This window comes from Caretta caretta, chromosome 1 (assembly GCF_965140235.1).
Source record: "Caretta caretta isolate rCarCar2 chromosome 1, rCarCar1.hap1, whole genome shotgun sequence".
NCBI classification, from domain to species: Eukaryota; Metazoa; Chordata; order Testudines; family Cheloniidae; genus Caretta; species Caretta caretta.
The window spans coordinates 119,652,291-119,668,943 of record NC_134206.1 but is presented as its reverse complement, the minus strand read 5'-3'; the positions used below and the strand labels follow the sequence as shown (position 1 = coordinate 119,668,943).

General features: G+C 43.3%; 1 protein-coding gene across 3 annotated transcripts in view; it reads right to left on the bottom strand.

Annotated features, from left to right (window-relative positions):
* Positions 1 to 16,653, bottom strand: part of AFF3 (ALF transcription elongation factor 3) — a 488,013-nt gene that overhangs the window by 62,336 nt on the left and 409,024 nt on the right. For all 3 annotated transcript variants that reach the window (XM_048857937.2, XM_048857946.2, XM_048857957.2), the window contains 2 exons: positions 10,143 to 10,308; positions 1,066 to 2,115 (listed from right to left, as the gene is read on the bottom strand). In XM_048857937.2, the coding sequence (XP_048713894.2) occupies positions 1,066 to 2,115; positions 10,143 to 10,308 (1,216 nt within the window). The remainder of the gene's footprint in view (positions 1 to 1,065; positions 2,116 to 10,142; positions 10,309 to 16,653) is intronic.

Sequence of the window (16,653 nt, the reverse complement as noted above, 5' to 3'; positions counted from 1 at the left end):
CTCTGAAACAGGAGAAGCTCAGTGGATCTCTGTCTGATGTCTGGGCTGTGTTACACCATGTTATTTTATAAATGTCATTTTTAAATTCTTAGAAAAATTTCCCTTCCCCGCTCTTGCCAGCTAGTGGAATCTGGCTGTGTTGATAGATGGCGGGCAAACAATGTCAAAAGTCACCCGTAAATGATATTTTGACCTGGCTTCGATGTAGTATTTCATTTTTTTGGCGCGCAGTGTTTCGCTAAGTGCACGGGGTTTAGGATCTGTGTGCGCGCACACGCACACAGCTTAGAGGGAACAGTGGTGGCTAGTGCAATGGCTGCTAGAGATGGCATCTGTGGATGCAGAACAGACGTTGAGCTAAATTCTGGATTCAGTTATACTTGTGCAACCCCACTGAGTTAAACTGGATTGCACTGATGTAACTGAGAAAAGTTGTCGGCCCAAATGGATCATGAATTTACATAAATTAAGCTCCCGCTGATGTCAGCAGAATAGCTGTATGCAGAGCATTTGCAGGATTGGGCCCTTTGCTAACATCTTGAGATGACATAGGCGCTATCTCTACCTTCCTTCTCCAACACACTCATAATGAAGACATGATATTGGCTTTGATTACACAGCTGCATTCAATTCATTTCCTGATTTAGGCATCATCTTCAGATGTCCAAGTTTTGAAAAAAACACTAATAAAGGGTACTATTTTCATGAGGAGGGAATGACACTGTGTCAACTGAAAATGCACTATGGGCTATGGCATCTTTGTCCCCTGCTGAGTAGAAGTTTTAGTTTTGCTTTTCAATGTTTTTTTCCCTCCTGTTCCTTGAACGACTGTTGTTGGTTCAAAGTCACACACGGTAGGGGAGTGAGTGATGACGAAACATTGCTTCAAAAATTCGAATTCAAATAGGATATTATTGTTACACATATTATACTGTTTGGGTAAACAGATCATGTACAAGAAATAGATGATTACATAGATTAGGTGATAGATAAGAAGACACAAAATATGCCGTGCAACTTTCCCCGGCATCCCCTCCAAAACCAAAGAAACCCCATACAGCTTACCTTGCGTTTCCTTCTAGATTTTGGCACAACCTTTTCTGATGGTAGGTAAGTACAATTATTCTGCTGAAGGCTGGCTTCTTCTTTTGCTCCAGTGCTCATTGCCAGTGGCTCCTCAGGTAAACGCTCTGGAATTCTGGACAAAAGAGTCAAATCAATTTTGACCCACAGTGATTTTACCTCATCATTGTCTTTCAGAGGAGATAGGAGCTCATTCCTGCCAAAAGGAACTAGAGTATAAAACTGTTCCTCCAGCTCCTTTGCTATATCATTACTAGTCCTGGCATTAATGGAGCCAAAGGCACTGCAGCTGCTGTTAGTTTTGTTGGTGTTACCGCTCAAGGAGTCCTTCAACCTCTGGTCACTTCCACCTGAAGCAGAGGCCACAGTTTGAGGTTTGGGCAGATGATATTCCTCTTGTTCGGATTCTGAATCTGAATCTGAGGAAGATGAGGAAGATGATGAAGACGAAGACTCTGTCTCGATAAATTCCTTGGATTTGGGTGCAGTTTTGCTTGGCCCTCTGGTACGTCTCTTTTCACATGCAGCAACAGAACGGGGCTCTTTTCTGTGCCCAGTTCTGTTGTTGCAGGGCCTGGCTTTAGGTTGTTCACAGATGTTATTTTCCAAAAATACTTGGCTCAAAGCGAGATTCTCAGATGTATGGCAGTTCAAGGCATCCCCACCAGAGGTCCTCTCTGTTCTTCTTGGCTGTTTTTTACAAGTCGTCCTTCTCTGAGGGCCGCTGTCTCCAGAAACAGCAGCAGCCGTAGGAGGTGATTTCTGCTTCCCTCCTTTATTTCCTGGTGCTTTATTAGCAGTTCTAGGCCTCAACTCCTCTTTGCTGGAGTTCTTAATTTCCTTGTCTCTGAGGTCAGTTTGGCAAATAGCTGGTATTTTCTCACACTCTTGTCCTTCCTCCTTTATTCTGCTGTAATACTGATTGCTCTCCAGTCCATGGTTATCATTTTGGTTAAGAATAGATGTTTTGTGAGGATTAACTTTATTTAGCCATTTATCCAACTGCCATTTGTTTGATGATGGCTGCTCAGGCTGAAAGCAAATCAAACAAAATAGTATTTAATAAATTTCCATCTGTGAGGGATGTCACAGTCTGTATTTGTATAGGTTCTCTATATGTTCAGAGTGAAAATAACTAAATTGCAGGGCTTGTACTGTGTTTTTTTTAACTGTGGCCATGCTGTTCTCATTGGACAAGCTAAGGGTTCAGCTCCTGGAATTAACCCTTTAGCTGGTACCTTGGGCTATGAGAGAAGCATCTCCATGAGGGTGGTGGAATCAAAGAAAAAAAAGAATGATGCAAAAGGTGAAAGAGACAGTTAAACAGACACAGTGTGTACAGTTAGTGCTCTATTTAAGTTTACTGTCTTTATTAGGGTACCCAGTCATGGAGTTGAATAATATTCCTCTGCTATTAATAGGGGCATTGACTTTAGGAGCAGAACGTAATGACTAAAGTGCAGGTTGTTAGAGACAGGGTATGCTGTAGAAGCGATATTTTCAGTTTTGAATGAGGCTGAGAAGGAGGACAGCTACTGTGATTCATACTTCTTAAAAGGTGATTCATGCAGTGTGCTATTGACATCCACTTTACTGGGAAATGCTTCCAACTTTCCAAGTAAAAGAAAATATAATGGTGACCGAGAGACAGAAAAAAAGGGATAAAATCAAGGCTACAGAATGAAGAACAAGGAGGAAAAAAGGGAGATGTATTTTGTATCTTATAACATTGCTAGTGAAGACAAGAATATTTAGACACTACAAGGGAGTTTTAATTGCATTATTTAGCTAACTAACGTACTGCTCCCCCCCGGTTTACAGACACTAGAATCATGCAAGATCCCCCAAACATTTTTGTGTGTGGAGATATTGTCAGTTACTCATTTTACATATATTGTGTAGCTGCTAATTTTTCTCCTCATTTGTGTCATAACACGATCAAATTTTAAGAGTGCATCTAAAGTACAATGGTGTTTGGACAGTGAAGAAGTGGGATAATTATTATTTCAAATGCAGCTATAGCTAAGACAATAATGCCCAAGTGCTTCTTAGTACTTCTTGCAATCAGTAATTTGAATGAAATGAAACAAGTGGTGGTGGAATAAGAATGCGACACAAAAAATGACACAATAGGTCACAATAGTTTGGATAGGGTCTCACTAATATATGAACCATCTTTTATGGCTGTAGTCATAAAAAGCTAAATTTCTGATCCCGCTGAAATCAATGGGAAAATCTCCCAAAGTCCTCAGTGGGATCAGAATTTGCCTCAATATTCCATTTAATTTGAAATACATAATCATCATGCATGCTGACATGAAAACCATCACTGGGCTAAAACCATCATTCTGCCCTCAGTTTTCCATGAAGAATTTTACTCTTGTTGTCTAATTTTTCTCATTAGAGAACAACCTATGGTAAAGGTTCACAGGGAAATATCATGCCAACTTTGTACTGTCCCGTTGATGTCCCACTCAATCTCCTGAATGCAACTGGTCATCCAAATTTTGTATGTGGCGGCACTTACGATCCCCTCCTGCAGTTTTAGATATTGTCATTCTCTAAAACTCTGTTTCTCACAGTTCATACTTCAGGGACAAAATTACACCATCCAAAAACAACGAGGAACAGCTGAGTGACATGATTTTACAACGTAGTGCTTCCCAGTAGCGGTACTTCCACTGTCTACCACTCTGCCACCAATGTACATGCCCCCTAAATAGTAATGCCTCAAGCAAAATCCCTCTAATACAAACCATGTTGCCAACTCTCCCAATTTTATCATGAGTCATCATTTTATCATGATGAAAGCTCCAGCTCCTGGAATCATTGGTTAGATAAGTAATCCCAGCTTTCATTTTTTAAAAAGGAAAGTTTTTAGAATTCATGCTTTGGAAAAAAAATCTTGTAAATGTGAACCCTAAAAACAAAAGGTAAATAAAAAGATCTCAAATAGAAATCTTTCGTGATTTTCAAGACAATCAGATGATTTTGGGGGCTTGACACGATTTTTGAATGCTTGCAGTTGGCACCAATGAAGTCAATATACAATGGGAATCTATTTGTTCAATTAATGGATCCAACTGAAAAGCTTTGCAGTTCAAAAAGCATATACAAGAATCTGCTTTCACTAAGGCAGACTGTTTTGCAATGGGATGTGATGATTGGTAGGGTGAAAATGTTTGCAAAATTTAACTGGAGACTTTTCATCAATTCACATTGTAGCCCCCAGAAATTTCAATTATTTGTGGGGGTGGGGAAAGACCCTGGCCCACACCTGATCCATTGGATTACAGTGACCCCTGAGCAAATCATAAGGCTCCCAATTTATATCACCTTTGTCCCCCACTTTGCATTGGCCAGCACAGCATTAGTCAGGGGAATATTCTGCTCTCTTTAGAAAGGTATAGGTGTCTACACTCCCCCCACTGCACTGGGGAGTTTTTAATTGTGTGAAATCTGTGATGACCTGGATGACCAGGTTCAACAGAAACTTTGGTCTATCTTCTACCTAAGTCCAGGTAGATCCAAGTGGCTACCTCACGAAAGATGATTGACAATTGTCTGATAACCAAAATCAGATAAATGGAGAAGAGAGAAAAGGTCTGTGTTTGTAGCATTTAAAGAGCCTATAAGCATTGGATCACAAACCTTTCCTACTTTAAATTACTCATTCCTCTGCTAGGCTTCTTTGGGAAAACCAGGAGGATTTGACAAACCTGCTCAGAAACACTGTGTCTCTAGAACTCAGATCTCTTAGCGTCTACAAAGTATAGCTGGAGGCACAAGGGACATAGATCTGGGGAAGCCTCCAGTGCATGTTCTCCGGAAGGGATTGGGGGGTGGGGGTGGGCTCTGTGAAAACTATGGTGTCTCCTGCTCTTCCTACTGGAAAGAGGGACTTAGAGACTTGGCAGCATAGTAGGCCCTATGCCCCATGGTGCCCTTTTCTTTTAAGAAGTGAAGCCACTCTCTGTTGTTCTTATTTATCATTTGCATTACCATACTGCTTATCGAGAAGCCCCTATTGAGATCAGGGGCCCTCTTATGCTAGGCACTATATGTACACATAATGAGAGATGGTCCTTGCCCTGGTGAGTTTTGTCATTGACTACAATGGGGCCAGGGTTTCAGTCCTGGAACCTGAGAAAGTTTGCCTAATGAAGTCAGGTGTGTGGAAGCTAAAAACCAATGTGTCCCGCTACCAAAAGTAAAGGACATCTCCAAAGTTAGTTTGGTGGCAAAACTCATCTTTAACTTGCAGTATGCCAACCAGAAAATACAACTGGGGCTTCTCCAGGGGCCTGTGGAAGCTGAAAACTGTTTGAAAAACAAAACGGTCAAAAAGATGAAAAAAGAGTTAAATCGAACAGGTCAGTCTACCTAGATATATACACTCTTTTTATGTACTTAATATACAGACTCCACGTATGCCATGAGCGAGAGGTGGTGATTCCCAGCTTGCGTACCTACGTATGTGGGCACTAGCTCACTGAGAGCTAGCGTGAGGCTAAATCGTAGTGTAGCTGCAGTAGCACAGGCAGCGGTGGCAAGGCTTAGCCAGGCTGAGGACGTACCCACAGGGGTTCAGGTGGGTTCACCCTCAGTGCGGCCGCTCCCTGTGGCATTGCAGCTACGCGACTATTTATACTCGTGCTAGCTCAGAAGAGAGCTAGCGGCACTACGTGGAGGTGAGCTGGGAATCACCACCGTAGCTGTGGTGTAGACGAAGCAGAAGAGACGTGTGTCAATGACACTGATATATAAGATCGGAGGGAACACCAAGAATATACAGGGAGCTCTTCAGCCACCAGTGCCCAAAACCACAGTGCTCCTTGCAAGGTCAGTATGTTGACTCTGCTGATGCGGGGAGGGCAGAGCCCTGCAAATCTTGTTAGCTTTGACAGATGCTGACCAGGGCCTTAGACCCAATATTACCTGCTGGGATGACAGTGTCACAGAAAAACACTTATGGGTACACTTGAAAAGAAGAAAACCGGTGTACGTTAGACAGTACAGAGAAGCAGAACGGGACATTTAGTCTTCACAGCCTTTCGAAGTAGCTGGGCCTGGTTCAGTGCAAAGCAGGACAGAGAAATCCATGTATTTTGTGGTGTTGTCACTAGAGGCAGCTGTGTTGTAGCAGCCACTGTGTCTCTGTCCCATGCAGCTGCTTCGCCACTTCTGCCCCCGCAGCTCCTCTTCCAACCCATGCTTCGTAGCAGCAGATCATGCGACAATGATAAAGGCTCACAGGTTTTCTTCTAACACTGAACAAGGAATGTTAGTACAACTGTATTATCCCTAATGCTACTGCAAACCTTCTCAGCCCCTATTCCTACTTACAGATTTAAAGAGTCAGGATACACAGTGGGAATTGGAGGAGGCTCAGGAAGAGGCTGCCTTGACACCCTTTCACCTTGCTTAAATTTCCAGTGACCAGGGTGGGAGGCGGGGGGAGGATGAAAAACAGAGAATGCTCTCCAAAGGGTGAGTGGGGTAGGAGATAAAGGGGAAATCTATGGGGGCGGGGTGGAGGAGCCACTGAAAGTGAGATGCTGTGAAGCAGGAAGATCCACCAGGGGTGGGGATAAGAAATCTTGTGGGAGGGCTGGAGTGATAACTGGAAACTACATGCTAGTAGCTTAAAGCCTCAAATAGATGGCACCAGGGCACCTGCCCTTCCGTCCCCAAAACAGCCAACCAACCAATTACAATTGTCTCTCCTACACCACACACACCCCAATCTATTACTCCTGCAGTCTTGTAACCAATTCCTGCCTTACAGAGACCACCATGCTAATTTATTGGAGGAAAACACAACAGTGCCAGACTCCTAGAATTCGGCGAGTAGGAAGTTCAGCCCCTTCAAAGGACTTCAGATCCAGTTATCCCTCACCATCCTAAACCCAAACTGTCATTGGAATGAACAGACCTCAATCAAGGATGCCACACATAGCATCAGTCCTTCAACTAAGCACATGAAGTCAACCCCTCTACCAGCACCCTCATTCATGGCCTCCATAGAGAGAGGGAGAGAGGATAACAGCCTCAGCTTCTAGACCAGTGTTTCTCCAACTTGGGACGCCGCTTGTTCAGGGAAAGCCACTGGCGGGCTGGGCCGATCGCGGTTCCCACTGGCCACGGTTTGCCGCTGCAGGCCAATAGGGGCAGTGGGAAGCAGCGCAGGCCGAGGGACGTACCGGCCGCCGCTTCCCGCAGCCCCCATTGGCCTGGAACAGCGAACTGCGGCCAGTGGGAGTCGCGATCGGCTGAATCTGAAGACACGGCAGGTTACTAAACCGGCCCGGCCTGCCAGGGGCTTTCCCTGAACAAGCGGCATCGCAAGTTTGGGAAACACTGCTCTGGATGATGAGTGCATGTTTGGCAGTGTACAAAACTAGCTTGTAAAAGGGCCACCTTGGTCCAGCCTCTGTCTCAGTCCACAAATTATATGGAGACCCTTTTGCTGGTTCAACACCCTTTGCAGTTTATTTACAGTTGCATCCCACCACCTTCACAGTATACCTAAGACCTTTCCCAAGCAGAGGGGAGCGATGTCTCTTTCCCTCTTACTGCCTGCTTCCCCCCACTGTGCTCTTCTTTCCTATGCCTATTTGTGGGCTCTTGGCTGAGGGTTTAACTGGCCTCTCTGCCTTGCCCCGCCCCCAAATTAGGCACAGACTTGCATAGTCAGCTCTAATCTGCTTTGCCTGATTGGGGCTGCTGTGAAGAGTGCTGACTAAGGCCTTTGTACCTAGCACTCTGTCACATAGCCCCACTCACAATTTTATATTGGATGAGACTTCTGAACTGACCTGCGTCACTGAAACCTGGTCTGACCCTATTCTACCTCAGCTTACTCCATACACAAAGATCCCAAAATGAGCTAGAAAAATAAAAGAGGAGGTGGAGCAGCAATCCTCTTTCCCTCTAAACACAGAAGATGCCCCAGTCCAGAAATAAAAAACCTTTGAATATGTGCCTATGATATTTGAGGTGGGGGACAAAAAATAACCTAAAATGACTTGTAGTCTACAGATCTCCATATGAAATCCCAATCAATGTCCCATATGGATTAATAGACCTGATGCCCTGCTAGAACGACCAGGTCAATTGTTCTTGGAGAGATCACTTCTACGTACACAAAGACACACTAGCAATCCCCTTCTCCTTTTCTTGCCTCCTCCCTCCCAATTTGTACGTTTGTTGAGACTCCATATGGAAGGAAAAGATTGAGACATAAAGGCAGATGTCTGCAGTGGGGAACTGGAGAAAGAGGACAGAATCTGCAGGGAAAGGGTGAGACCTTGAGTGGAAGGAGACCAATGGGGAGAGGAAGAAATAGGACAGTAAAGAGAGGGAGAGGGGCAAGGAGTGCCCAGGAATGTAGAGAAAGAGAAAAGAAAAGGGAAGGCTGGAGGAATAGATTTGGGGGAGGGGAAAGGAGAAATGAAAAATTAACTGAAAGTGAATCTGAAAAATACTGAGAGGCAGAGAGAAGGCAAGAAAATTGTAGAGTAAAGAAAGAACAACAAAAACAAGGGAGACACACTACAGTATGCTTTTGGTACTTTTATATTTGGTGCCAAAATGTTACATAACATACATACCGTGTTTTTGATTTTTTTAAAAAGGGAATGTAATTTTTTATGATTGTGAGACATGGTTGTCATGATCCAGTGTCGTATGGTAAAGGGGATTTACCTGTCTGGGGTTTGGGTGTGTTTACAGTCTTGATGCTGGATTTTTGAATACTTTTTACGTATATTTGTGTGTCTATGTATGTGAGAGTCTGGGGAATATGTAAGGTTATTTACAGCCTTAATAGGTTATCCTGCCAAGCCTTCTGCACGGAGGCAGGAGCAAATATACTTAGACCATTCCTGACTGGTGTTTGTCTAACCTGTTCTTAAAAACTTTCACTGAGGGGGATTCCACAACCTCTCCTGGAAGCCTGTTCCAGTGCTTAACTATCCTTATAGTTAGAAAGCTTTGCCTAATATCTATTTAAATCTCCCTTGTTGCAGATTTAGACAATTACTTCTTGTCCTACCTTCAGTGGACATGGAGAACAATTGATCACAGTCCTCTTTATAACTGCCCTTAACATATTTAAAGACTGTTATCATATCTCCCCCCCACTGTTCTTTTCTCAAGACTAAACATGCCCTGTTTTTAACTTTCCCTTAGGTTTTCTAAATCTTTTTTCAGTTTTTTTTTTTTTTTTGCTTTTCTCTGGACTCTCTCCAGTTTGTACACATCTTTCCTAAAGTGTAGTATGCAGAACTGGACACAGAACTCCAGTTGAAACCCCACCAGTGCCGAGTAGAGAGGCACAATTACTACACGCCACGTGCCTGGCAATACGTTCCAGAATATTAGCCTTTTTGCATCTGCATCACACTGTTGGCTCATATTCAATTTGTGATCTTCTACAGCTATCACATACTTTTTCAGCAGAACTACACCCTAGCTAATTATTCCCCATTCTGTAGTTGTGTATTTGCTTTTTCCTTCCCAAGTGTAGTACTCTGAATTTTGTCCAATTGAATCTCATCTTGTTGATTTTAGACCAATGCTCCAATTTGTCAAGGTTGTTTTGAATTCTAACCCCATCCTCCGAAATGCTTGGAACCTCTCCCAGCGTGGTGTCATCCACAAATTTCATAAGCATAATCTTGACTTTATTATCCAAGTCATTAATGAAAATATTGACTAGTACCAGACCCCTGTGGGATCTCAATAGATAAATTCTCCCAGTTTGCCAGTGAAACATTGATAACTACTCTTTGAATACAGTCTTTAAATCAGTTATGTATCCACCTTATAGTAATTTAATCTAGATCACATTTCCCTAGTTGGCATATCTTTTTGTGTATGCTTTTGTTGAGGAATGCATTTCAGAATGACCCAAGGGCAGGGGATCCCTGGGCCTCCCCCATTCCATTTTTTTTTGGCCTCCCCACAGCCTCCCTATGTTTCTTGGCTAGCTAAGGGCCCGAGTGGGTGGAATATCTCAGCTACCACCCTGAATCATAAAGCACAGGAGTCCTTACCTCTGGGCTGGAGTAATGAGAGGGCTTGCTGCCGTCACTCTCACTCGAACTGCTTTCACTCTCTGAGTCAGATTCTGAACTGCTCTCGGATTCACTGGAGCTGCTGCTACTTGACCTCTTGCTGGAGACTCCTGAGGTTCTGCTACTCGGCTGCGGCACGACAGTGCTGCCAGCCCGACGCACAACCCACCAAGGGGGAAAGAAAAACAAATAAACAACATAAAACAAACAAACAAAAAAACCAGTTGTACTTTCTGCTATTTTTAGGGGGCCTAGCTCACAGCTGTCTGAATATTGGCAACCTGGGCTTTGCTGTTTTTAAAAATAAGTGGTCAGATGGGTTGAAAATAACTTTCTTTTAATGGGAAAAATACCCAAACTGAATGTTAGTTCCATACTAATATGCCACTAGCATTTCTTCCTTCTATGAGAAAAGGATCATATTTTCATTTCCAGTTGCCCTTTTCATATTTAACAGAAGTTTTAAGAGTACATCTCAAATCAGACCGTTCAAAAATATCAAATTTTAGAAAAAAAATGGAATATAGAAAATAATCTCACAATGTCTACTGAATACTCATTATCTCAGAGGGGAAAGCAGCAAGATGGCAAAGATTAACAGTTAGTAAACTGGCATGTACTCCATAGTACTTGTCACCAGTCAACTAAAAAAAAACCCATAGAGTAACCTCTCTTTGGGGCTTTCTGCTGACACCACTCTTTTGTATTCTTTCCACATATTAGTTAAATACAGATGATTTAGTTAGCTATATGCACAGCTATATTTACACAGAACTCTGCTAGATCTGAGGCTGTGATCCCGCAAACACTTAAGTGTATGCTTAAACATGTGAGCAGTCAATTGGATGACTTACATTCTTAAAAGTTAAGCACGTCCGTAAGTTTTTGCAGGATTGGGTCACTAAATTATGGACCCACAGACAACAGGAAAATATATTCTTTTCATTAATTGACTACACATATTAAAGTATCAGACAGCCATAAACATCTGAGATGGAAATGACCTATTAAGTCATCCAACCCATTCCCCAGGCAATGGAAGCTTCCCTGCAGTACAGTACATTTTCTAGTGATTTGTCCAGCCTGGTTTTACGTGACTCATATGAATGGAGCTTTCACCTCATCCCATGGGAAACTACTCTGCAGCCTAACAGATCTCACTGCTATAAGATTTTCCTGCTATTCAGTCTAAATTTGTCCTCCTAACTTATTGTTGCTGTTTATTATTTAAACTCATTACTCATAGTGATCACCTTAAACCATTCTCCTCCCCCCTTGGTATTTACACCCTTCAAATATTTGCAGACTGTTATTCTGTCCCCTTGCAGCCATCTCTCAGCCAAGTTATACATATATAGCTTCTCTGATCTTTCCTCATAAGTCAATACTTCCTCAAGGTGCTGGATCATTTTTACGGCTCTTTTCTGAACTCTTTCCAATTTGTCTGTATCTTTCTGATAATGGGAAGCCCCAAACTGAACACAGTATTGCAGGTGTGTTCTCACCACAGCCACATAAAGAGGAACCATTTCCTTGCTATTCCTTGGTGCACTCCTCCTGCATATGTAGAGCTAAATTACACTGACTTTTTGTCTGTAATATCATATTTGAAACTCATGTCGTTTTTTGCCCATTAATACCCTTATACCACTTTCAGAATGACTGCTTTCAGGATTCTCTCACCGAATAGGTGCATTTTGGATGGTTTCCCTCCACAGATATTAGCTTGCATTTTTTCAAACTGAATCTCATTTTGTTATTTACTGCCCATGTTTCCAGATGCCTTTGATTTATTTCTCTGCCCTCACTGGTGTCTGCAGCAACTCCTAATTTAGTATCAAATGCAAACTGAATTAAACGGCTGTTCACTTCCTCTTTCAGACCATTAATACGGATATTAAATGAGCCCAAGCCAAACACCCTGGCACCCCAGTAATCATATTCTCCCAGCTCAGAACACCACTTGCTTACATCCTTCAATCCATATCTGGTCTTATCATAGTCTCCTTATCCAAGCTAATATGAATTAATTTTGAGAGATATTTTGTCTCAAATAATTAATTACAATTCAAATATACTACATCTAGTGCTTTCTTTTCATCCACTAATTCCACCCAGAAAGAAAGGATCTGATACCTGAGCCAAGTCTTTTGAGACAAGAAATTTATGAGTAAGGTTCTTTCCTAAATTGAGATCAACTCAGTGTAGGAAAGAGGAAAGGCAGTCAGAAAGCCAGTTATAGCTCCCTGATTCTCTGTTCTGTGGAGCTCCTGGCCCCAGCCCCACTGCTCTCACTTAGGCCATCTGTTAAAGGTCCACAAAGGACCATCTGCCTGATATGAACTGGCATAGCAGCACTGTACCCACGTTCCCTCCCACCCCTAATATGTCCCCTTCCTACAGTGCTTAATTTGTAATGAAAAAGGTGCCGGGGCTCAAGCAATTAGGTGCCGGCGCTCAAGTAATTATTTTACTTTCATAACTGACTTGGCAAGCCCAGAGGTGCTGGGGATGTGAACTGCTCGGCCCTGGCACAAATTAAGCACTGCCTTCCTGCCTCTTGGCGTGTCTCCTACCCAGAACTGGGCATAGGAGCTGGTTCCATTGACTTTATGATAACTGAGCACTCCCTGCACTGGGAGAATTCTCATCTCAATATCTAGCCCCTTTGTACTGCCTGGGGGCAGAAAGGAAACAGACCACATAGGAAATCTGGCCTTGTGTGTTTTGAGTAAAACAATAAATAAAATGCAGTGAATGAAGCGAGAGCAGCTGGAATTTATTTATATTTGCCAAAGAATTCCAGTCAGGGATCCCCTTTCAGAGGCAGAAATTGTACACTAACAGTCTAGTGCAGCAGAGACTAGTAAAGGAGAGTATAAAATCCCTTTTCTGTGCTAAGGTGTTTATTATCATGTCCAGACATGTACCCAGACACAGTGAGTGCCTTTAAAAACTCACCAGTTGTTGCTTTTACCATTACTTGTAATATCTCCTTGTTTAATTGGTTAAATTTGGGAAACACAACATTTTCAGCACACCCATTTATATAGAGCAGTGGTCAGAGACACATAAATACTTGAAATAATAAGCCTGACTGGAAGAGGACTCCTGAAGTTTGTTCACTACTTGGGGACCAATCAGTAGTGTGCACATGTGATAGGTCCAGTAAATCAGAGATGGGCGTTTCTCACTTTATTTCCTTACAGTAATAGATTCTAGTTACTAGCCTTGCTAATGAAATGGTGAGAACAAAGTAACTCACAATGTGACAGTTCTTTTAGGAAATGTGAAAAGACAAATGCTTTTTCTGACAGAGTGGTTAAGGGAGCCAGTGTTCTGAGAGTGTCCTACGTTAATAGATTCTTAGTCCTTCTCAGAAAATCATTGTCAGTGTCTGTCTGACAAGCTTCTTCAACATCACAGAACATCTGCACATTTATGTCCTGCCTCTGGGGGCTGTGGTTTTAATTTCTAGCCCATCATTTTTGTTTGGCATTGATTAAAGTACTCAGAATTCCTAGAAAGGGGATGAGGGATAAAAAGCAGTAATATTTCTTTCTTGTTGTGACATAAAATGTTTTTTCTAGACTGTTGAATAGAAATCATTATTACAGCCATACGTATAAAATATAACTCTTGAACTCTTTACAAACATCTGGAAATCTATATTTGCCGCTATAATGGTAGCCAATATGCTAAAAAAAATTAAACAACACAAATGTTTTTCTTTTTCAACTGATACTGAGATAATCTTCTATCCCCCTACTATCTCCAGGACTGTGAATGCACCATGTTTTTGAAAAGTGTTCATTGGACTTTGATGGTTCAGTATAAAAATTCTTGCATGTTTCTTTTTACTTTCTTTTTAAAAACCATCAACCATGGATATGGTTCAATGAATGCTATTTTGAACTTCTCTTGTTTAAACATGCTAGACCATGCAGTCAAAATAAAACATAGACATGCATTTTAATTCTTGTGGCAAACAACACACACAAAAGTATATGGATTTATGTCTTAAAGTCAATTATTGCATGTTGGAAACGGTATTTTTATTTTAAGCATTTTATTTAAGCAAAAATATGGGTAGTAACTACCCGTACAAAGCCCTGCGATGAGAATACCCACTCTGATTCGCCTAAGAAAGCAAGACATTACTCTATAGAGGGCGCCAAAAGCTCAGTAAGGTACTTAGACTACGTCTACACTATGAGCTAGAGGTGTGATTCCCAGGTCAAGCAGACATTCTCACACTAGCTCTCATCTGAGCTAGCACACTATATATAGCAGCGTAGCTGTGGTAGCAGAAGCTGTGGCTAACAGCCCCAGGTACCTACCCAAGGGTTGAGGCAAGTTTGTATTCAAGGCAGCCAGCATGGTGCTGCCGCTGCCCATGCTACTGTGGTTATACCACTATTTTTAGCACACTAGCTCAGATGAGAGCTAGTGTGTGTCTACGTGAGCTAGGAATCTCACCCCTACCTCATAACATAGATGCAGCCTTAAATGTAAAAACAAAATCTTAACCCTACTTCACACCAATGCATAGGCAGTTCAGACAGCCACACAGTACTGACCATTAATAATAGTCATGCTGCTGTATTCTGCATCAGCCATACGTGACTCTTAGACAGAAGAACATCGAATGCATTGCAGGAATCCAGCCTTAGGGTTACAAAGACATGCATTATGGATATCAGGTCAGGGTGCCAGAGAAAGAGGTGCAGTCTGGCAATATTATTAAATTGATTCAAAGGAAATAGAGAAGCTCTGACTACTGCTGACCCTCTAGAGCCTGTTTCACCAGCACCTTGCATTTTGGTAGCATTTTATTCCCACTTGAAGAGCTACAAGTGATAACCAAGACTGCAAGAGAATGGAGAATCAGGCTCCATTCAGGAACTTCAGTGTTAGACTCTGATCAAGGACCATGTCGAGGCTATGTGACAGACTGACCTTCTGAAACATCTTCCCATCACAGACTGGGAAGGCTAGCAAAATGTCCACTCTTCATGCTTTCAACCTCAACAGATCTGTATAATTTCACTTTGCTAAGGTTTAATCTTATCCAGATTTTTGCTTGCAACTTGCTGTTTTGCTCAGTAAGACAGTCCCTTTCACACTGTATAGTACATTAATTTCCATGTCTGGAAATTGAAAATGTATAACTGGTGTCATCTCCATAGCAGTGATAATCTAAACTATTCTTGTTCTAAACCTGACTCTACGGGCCCACAAAGCAGCATGAAAAGTATCACAGCTAGAGCAGACCCCTGGGAAATTCCACAAGTGTTCCAGCCACTAGATCAGGGGCGGGCAAAGTTTTTGGCCTGAGGGCCACATCCGGTTTCCGAAATTGTATGGAGGGCCGGTTAGCGAAGCCTGTGTCTCCCCAAACAGCCAGGCGTGCCCCAGCCACCACGGCCTATCCAACCCCCCCGCTTCTCGCCCCCTGATGGTCCCCCCTGCGACTCCTGCCCCATCCACCCCCTCTGCTCCCTGTCCCCTGATCACCGCCGGAACCCCTGCCCCAGCCTGCCCCCCACCGCCCCATCCAATGCCCCCTCCTTCTTGACTGGCCCCACCCAGGACCTCTGCCCCCATTCAACCCCCCTGTTCCCTGCTCTCTGACTGCCCCAACTCCTATCCACACCCCCACCCCCTGCCGCCAACCAGAACTCCCCTGCCCTCTATCCAACACCCCCGCTCCCTGCCCCCTTACCGCGCTGCCTGGAGCACCGGTGGCTGGCAGCGCTACAGCTGTGCTGCCTGGCTGGAGCCAGCCATGCCACCGTGCCGCACAGAGCGCCGGGTCAGGCCGGGCTCTGCAGCTGCGCTGACCCAGGAGCTCGCAGCCCTGCCGCCCAGAGCTCCTGGGTCAGCGCAGCGCTGTGCTGGCGGCGCAGTGAGCTGAGGCTGCGGGGGAGAGGGAACAGTAGGGGAGGGGCCGGGGGCTAGCCTCCCGGGCCAGGAGCTCAGGGTCCCACAGGCTGAGAGTCCCACAGGCTGGATGTGGCCCACAGGCCGTAATTTGCCCACCTCTGCACTAGATGCTACCATGATGAGCACCAGAGAAATGGCTCTACAAAAAAAAAAAAAGAAATAAATACATGAAAAGTGACAAGTAGAATTCTCAAGAGACTGAGACTAACCAATGGGGTATGACCAATATGCAGTTTATTACATACTGTCATATTACTATAATAAAACTGTCATAGCCAACCTGTTCTTCAGCTAGTTCAACTGGATCTGATGACCCAACATGCCAAAGGACACTGCTGGATCTTAAAACACCAAGAAGGATAGGATACTTCTATCCATTATGATTTATGCATCATTAATGACCCTGACTAGGGCAGACTTCAATTGAGCTTACAGAACATTACCTTCAAGATGTGCCACCATGTTTTCTAGGATCTTGGCCAAACATTGCAGGTAAGAAATCAGCCTTGAATTTCACTGTACAATTGGATAGAGCAAGATCTTA